The sequence below is a fragment of the Phyllostomus hastatus genome, unplaced genomic scaffold, assembly GCF_019186645.2.
Source record: "Phyllostomus hastatus isolate PE091 unplaced genomic scaffold, TTU_PhHast_1.1 phas_contig_86, whole genome shotgun sequence".
NCBI classification, from domain to species: domain Eukaryota; kingdom Metazoa; phylum Chordata; class Mammalia; order Chiroptera; family Phyllostomidae; genus Phyllostomus; species Phyllostomus hastatus.
In genome coordinates this window covers 89,227,536-89,234,741 of record NW_025333977.1, presented here as the reverse complement: position 1 = coordinate 89,234,741, position 7,206 = coordinate 89,227,536, and the positions used below count along the sequence as shown (strand labels likewise).

General features: G+C 36.3%; 1 protein-coding gene across 3 annotated transcripts in view; it reads right to left on the bottom strand.

Moving 5' to 3' along the window:
* Positions 1-5,478: 5,478 nt before the first annotated feature.
* Positions 5,479-7,206, bottom strand: part of EAF2 (ELL associated factor 2) — a 53,433-nt gene continuing 51,705 nt past the window's right edge. For all 3 annotated transcript variants that reach the window (XM_045851615.1, XM_045851613.1, XM_045851616.1), the window contains one exon: positions 5,479-5,664. In XM_045851615.1, coding sequence (XP_045707571.1) covers positions 5,618-5,664 — 47 coding nt within the window. In that variant the 3' untranslated portion in view covers positions 5,479-5,617. The remainder of the gene's footprint in view (positions 5,665-7,206) is intronic.

Sequence of the window (7,206 nt, the reverse complement as noted above, 5' to 3'; positions counted from 1 at the left end):
TTATCAGAGAGGAACAAGAATGGGCATGATGATTAATAGGTGAATTTTATACAGTATAATTTTCACTAAGAGTAGGATGCTCGTGTAGTTGACAGTCAAAAGAGAAAGAAATAGAATGATCAGAGAGCTGTAAGAAAAATGAAGAAACCAACAAGGATGTCAGGAAACAGGAGAGTGAAATATGTAACTGAGACCATGAGTAATTTATTGACAAATCCAGGAAAAGCCTGACCTTTCTTCCATAAACTATCTCAGACTTTGACCATATCTTCCCATCCCAGTTTCTTTTACACTCATCCTCCATCCCACAACTTTTACCTGAGTCCAGATTAATTTTTGACTGTGTCATCAATAATTAAGCTGTAGTTATCCTTTCTGGAAGCAAAACAAATGAAATTACTAGTCAACCACTGGAGGCACAGATGCCTTGAAGGTTTGTGTCAATGGCTCCTCCTGCTCTAGCCTTGCATCTCTAGAATAGCATTTGATCTAGCAGAGCAGATGAAATAGCATTCATATGCAATGCACCAATTTATTTGTGCTTACAGGTACCCCAAATACCAAACTTTAGAGTATTGACATTAATTTTCTTTTACTTTTTAAAAGTGTATTTTTTGATTATGCCATTACGATTTTCTCAATTTTTTTCTCCCATTTACCGCCCCCCTGCCCTGTATCTCCCAACTCTCCAGCATCCCCCACCCTTACTTAGTTCACGTCCATGGGTTGTACATATAAGTTCTTTGGCTTCTCTGTTTCTCTGTACTATTCTTTTTTTTTTTTTAAATAATTGTTCAAGTACAGTTTTCTGTCCTTTACTCTCATTCCAGCCCACCCACCCATCCCTCCCCACCTCTCTCCCATTTCCATCCCCTCTAGTTTTTGTCCATGTGTCTTTTATATTTGTTCCTGTAAACCCTTCCCATTCTCCCCTGAAGTTCCCTCCCCTCTCCCCTCTGGTCACTGTCAGCCTGTCCTCTATTTCAGTGTCTTTGACTATATTTTGCTTGCTTGTTTGTTTTGTTGTTTAGGTTCCTGTTAAAGGTGAAATCATATGGTATTTGTCTTTCACTGCCTGGCTTATTTGACTTAGCATAATGCTTTCCAGCTGCATCCATGCTGTTGCAAAGGGTAGGAGTTCCTTCTTTCTTTCTGCTGCATAGAATTCCATTGTGTAAATATACCATAGTTTTTTGATCCATTCATATACTGATGGGCACCTACGTTGCTTCCAGCACTTAGCTATTGTAATAAAAAGAGAACCAACTGTATGGGAAAACATATTTGCCAATGATACCTCAGACAAGGGTTTAATCTCCAAAATATATAAAGAACTTACACAACTCCACTTTAAGAAGACAAGCCACCCAATTAAAAAATGGGTAAAGGACTTGAACAAACACTTCTCCAAGGAGGACATACAGAGGATGGAGAGACACGTGAAAAGATGTTCAATATGGCTAGCCATCAGAGATATGCAAATTAAAACCACAATGAGATACCACTTCACACCAGTCAGAATTGGCCATCATAAGCAAAGCAACAAACAACAAGTGTTAGAGAGGTTGTGGAGAAAAGGGGACCCTAGTGTACTGTTGGTGGGACTGCAGACTGGTACAACCACTATGAAAAACAGTATGGAACTTCCTCAGAAAACTAAAAATGGATCTACCTTTTGACCCAGCAATTCCACTGATGGGACTATACCCTAAGAACCCTGAAACACCAATCCAAAAGAACCTATGCACCCCAATGTTCATAGCAGCACAATTTACAGTCCCTATACTATTCTTAACCTCTCCCCATCTATTTTATGCCTGCCAATTATGCTTCTTATTCTCTGTGCCATTCCCCTCCATTCTTCTCTTCCCCCCATCCCCCAATGAAAACAATCCATGTGATCTACAGTTCTCCGGTTCTGTTCCTATTCTAGTTGTTTGCTTAGTTTTAGTTTTTGTTTTTTAGGTTCAGTTATTGATATTTGTGAGTTTATTGTCATTTTATTGTTCATAGTTCTTGATATTCTTCTATTTCTTAGATAAGTCCCTTTAACATTTCATATAATAAGGGCTTGGTAATGATGAACTCCTTTAACTTGACCTTATCTGGGAAGCATTTTATCTGCCCTTCCATTCTAAATGATAGCTTTCCTGGATAGAGTAATCTTGGATGTAGGTCCTTGCCTTTCATGACTTAGAATACTTCTTTCCAGCCCCTTCTTGCCTGGAAGATCTCTTTTGAGAAGTCAGCTGATAGTCTTATGGGAACTCCTTTGTAGGTAACTGTCTCCTTATCTCTTGCTGCTTTTAAGAGTCTCTCTTTACCTTTAATCTTTGGCATTTTAATCATGTGTCTTGGTGTATTCCTCTTTGGGTCCAACTTGTTTGGGACTCTGTGCTTCCTGCACTTGTATATCTTTCTTTCACCAAATTAAGGAAGTTTTCATTATTTTTTCAAATAAGTTTTCAACTTCTTGCTCTTCCTCTTCTCCTTCTGGCACCCCTGATTCAGATGTTGGCACTTTTGGGGTTATCCTAGAGTCTTCTTATTCTCATTTTTTGAATTCTTGTTTCTTCATTCTGTTCTGGTTGACTGTTTTCTTTCTTATGCTTCAAATCATTGATTTGAACCCCAGCTTCCTTCCCTTCACTGTTGGTTTCCTGTGGATTTTTCTTTATTTCATTTACTGTAGCCTTCATTTCTTCCCCTGTGCTTTTGTCCTACTCAGTGAGTTCTCTGAGTATCCTTTCAACAGTATTTTGAACTCTGCATCTGATAGGTTGGCTATCTCTGTTTTATTTAGTTCTTTTTCTGGGGCTTTGTTTTCTTCTTTCATTTGGGCCATTTTCCTTTGTTTCCTCTTTTTGTCAGCCTCCCTGTGTTTGCTTCTGTGTATTAGGCAGAACAGCTTTGACTTCCTGTCTTAGTGCACCTGTTAAGTAGTGTGGAGCAGAGCCTTAGGTATTCACCAGGGTGGGGCAATGCTTTGTGGCTCCGTATGTGGGGGAGAGGTGGAGAGGGGGCAATGCTGCTGCCTAGCTGCTGGAGGCTTACTCGGCACTCGCTCCACTTCCAGTCACTTCACTCACTTCCCTACATGACTGGTGGCCCTTTACCTGTTGCCCTGGTGTTGGTTCCTAGAGTGGATGGGTTTGCATATGTTCTAGGACCATGTGGGCCCTTTAAATGGTCTCTCCTGAGAGACCGGTAGTTTCTTCCACCATCCCAACCCCCACTGTTTTTTATAGCCAAAAGTTATGAGGCTTTATTTTCCTGGCGTTGGAACCCTGGGCTACATGGTCTGACCTGGGACTAGCATCACTTGCTCCCCAGGTATCATTCCTGATTTTCATCCACCACATGTGAATGTGGCACCTCTCATTACTCCTGCTGCTGCCTTGCTGCTGCAACACCGAGTCCTCTCCTCCCTGGCTCTGCCCCTCCTACCAGTCAGGATGAATATGGCTTCTTTAAGTCCTTGATTGTTGGACTTCCATACAGTTCAATTTTCTGGCAGTTCTGGGTGTTTTTTTGTTTTGAGGTTAGTTGTGATCATTCTTATGGTTGTGCAAGGAGGCAAAGTATGTCTACTTACATTTCCATCTTGATCAGAAGTCCCAGACTCCAGACCTTTTGATTTTTATCTGCCATCTCTATACCTTTAAAGGTTGACAACAAAACTTGTGGACCCTCTGGGGTAAGGAATGACCACCCTGCACCACCTACAAAGTTTCCCCTACCAGGCCCTCATGACACATGTGTCAGCCTCATACCCCCCAGTCAAAAATAAATATTTAAATTCAGCAGAAGCAAATAGAAAGGGGGATTTAAAAAATAGTATCAGCTATAATAGCATACAAAATACCTAAGTAAATCTAATGAAAGATGTTCAAGACCTCAACAATAAACAGTATAAAATATTATTTAAAGAAATTTAAAAAGATCTAAACAAATAGAGAGACCTACCATGATCATAATTTGGAAGGTTCATATTGTAAACAAATATTCCCGAAATCAATCTATTATTTCAACATGAAATCTCAACAGGTTTTGTGGTAGGAAATAAGTTGATTTTTAATATTTGAGCTTGCTTTACAGTTAAGTAATAAATGACATAGTTTTGATTCTCATAAAGTATTGGTGAATAAAATAGAAAAAAAAGTGAAGACAGATCAGCTAAAGGTATGTCAGAAAAAGCAAGACAGAAGAAATGAGAAGAGATTAAAACCAAAATTTAAGGATTAAAAAAAAAAACCCTTACATCCATGTCTTTGGTAAGAGGTAAAGTTGAACAATTTTTTTATTCATAATTGTCACAACTTGGAAGCAGCTAAGATGCCTTCAGTAGGTAAGTGGATAAATAAATTGGTACATGAAGACCATGTAACATTATTCAGTGTTAAACAGAAGTTAGCAATTGAGCTATGAAAAAGACATGGAGAAAACCTAAGTGCATATTACTAAATAAAAGCAGTCAATTTTAGAAGACTGCATACTATATAATTCCAACTATATGACATCTGAAAAAGGAAAAGGAGACTGTGAAAAAAAAAAACAGGTCTAAAAATTGGCGGGGAGGGATGAATAGGCAGACCACAGGATTTTCAGGGCAGTGAAAACTATTTGGTATACTAATACAATGGTAGATACATGTCACTATACATTTGTGAAAACCTAAAAAATGTATGACACAAAGAATGACTCTAATATAAACTATGGACTGTGGGTGATGATGTGTCAGTGTAGGTTCATCAACTAAATATACCACTCTGGTCAGGATGTTTATAGTAAGGGAGGTTGTGCATGAGTGTGAACAGGAAGTATATGAGAATTTGCTGTACTTTCTGCTCAATTTTTGTTATGAAACTAAAACTGCCCTAAATAAATAGGGCAGTTTTAGTAAACTAAAAATAAAAATAAAGTTTAATAATTAAAAAACCTTGCTACTGGTCAATAGCTTTCAACTATAATCTATTATTTATCTTTCATCCAGATTAAAAAAATATTAGAGCTATAAATATTAATTGCCTTCACAACACTTAACTGCTTAGTTTTCTCTCAAAAGCAAAATAAGAAAATGATAAAAATATTATAAAATAATACTTATTTTAAACAATTATTTAGCTTCACCATACCCTAAATTATAGCTTAATTATGTCAAGAATTAATATATTTCAACAAAACTTAAGAAATATGATAGAAAAGGCTCAGAGATGTGATTAAAATCATAGAATTTATTATAAACACATAGTTTTGACATTTCACAATTGGAGACAGTAATGTGGTAAAACAAAGCACTGAACTTGAACGATAGAACACCTACCTGATCTGCTACCTCTTAACTAACAATATGCAGGCAAGTTACTAACCTCTGAGTCTCTTTTCTCATCTTTAAAACTTCAAAAAAGTTTTAAGATTAAATGAAAACAATTGAAAATGCTGGTACCCATAAAGGATAAAAAAAAAAAAAGTAACAACTGAAAATTCTGAATCAAATTTAATTTTTTTTATCATTTAAAGTTAAGGTACATTTTCCTCAGTCTTAGAAATATTTTTTCTTAATATAAAATAAATTATTACATGTCTTGTAATTTTATATGGATAGCTGAATGTTTCTTCAGTCATCAGTGTCACTTCCTGATTCACTCAGCTGCAAATCACTTCCTAAAATAAAAAACAAAAAAACTTTAGTAGTTACATATCATTATATTTATTTTTTAATAACATAAATATTATACAAAAAGTAATCCCAAGTGATCATGTTTAGCCAATATTTTTGTCATTAATAATCAGATTGCTGATCCTATGATTTAATTACATCATTAGTAATTCAAATAATCCATACTACCTATAAAGAAACAATACACCATCAATCTCAGCATAGTTTTAGTGGATGATACCATTTTAGTGTTCTTTCACATACCAACATCACCCTTCTTTTTATACCACTGATTTAATTACATCAGGAAATGAGAGAAAATGTGGTTTAGAAGATCAGACTATCATTCTGAAATGTTGTCAAAATCATTGCATAGTGTTTGTTAAGAGTAAGTCATTGATTCCTTTTGTAATTTGTCCATGTGATTATGGTCATGAAGCTTATATTCCATTGAGGGAAACAGGCAATAAACAAATTAAAAATGTAGAATATAATGCTAAGTAGGGATAAATACTTCGAAAAAATAAAGATGGGTATGGAGAGAGTGGTGAGAAGTGCTGTATTAGATAAGGTAGTTGGGAAGGCCTCCTTAAGAGGTGACATTTGAACAGAGATCCAAATGTAAAAATAAAGTCCTGAAAATATGGAGAGGGGTAACTGACCAGGCTAAGGGAACAGCACATAAAAATGCCCCAGAGCAGAAGCACACTTGTTGTGTTTTCTGACTGTGAGAAGGTCACGGTAGCTGGAGTGAAATGAATGAGGAAGAGAATGGTAAGAAATGAGGTCAGAAAGATATCTAGAAGACCACGGTTTCTAGGTCATGGTAAAAACTTTGAATTTTGTTTGAAATGGGAATTCATCAGAAATTATAAGCAGGCAACCGAATTGGACACTTCTGAATAAACTATAATGGTGTGGAAGAAACGTGGAATCAGGGAGAGCATTTAGAGTTGGTTGAAGTTTCTCACATAAGAAATAATACTGGTTTTGACTCAGGTGGTTCAGGTGGACAGATTTATAATGTACTTTGAAGGTAGGGCTTACACGACTACCAATTAGCACAGGATTATGGGGCATGAGAGAAAGTGAAAAGTAAATAATGACCCCCAAAGTTTCTGGTCTAAATAACTGAATCAAAGATTGCATCATTTACTGAGATGAGAAACATTAGAGGAACAAGACTGTGTGAGAAAAATCACAAGCTCAATTTTTGACATGGTACATTTGAGATACCTAGTAAATATTTAAGTATATATGGTATAGGCAATTGGATATACAAGTTTAGAACTCAAGGTAGAGGCTAGAGCTGGAAATAAAGATTTGGGAGTCATTGATTGTAGGGGTTTATTTGAAGCTTTAAAGCTATGGTATTGGACAAAATCATTTAGGTAGTAAATTAAAATGGCTAAAAATATATTTATAGTTTTAACTCCTCCATAATCAACAATGGCTGGCCTATTTTGAAGAGCTTAAGAGGAATAGTTTTTAGGGAATATTCAAGTTGCTGTAAGATATCTCAGTCCATTATCTGAAGCCCAGAACTG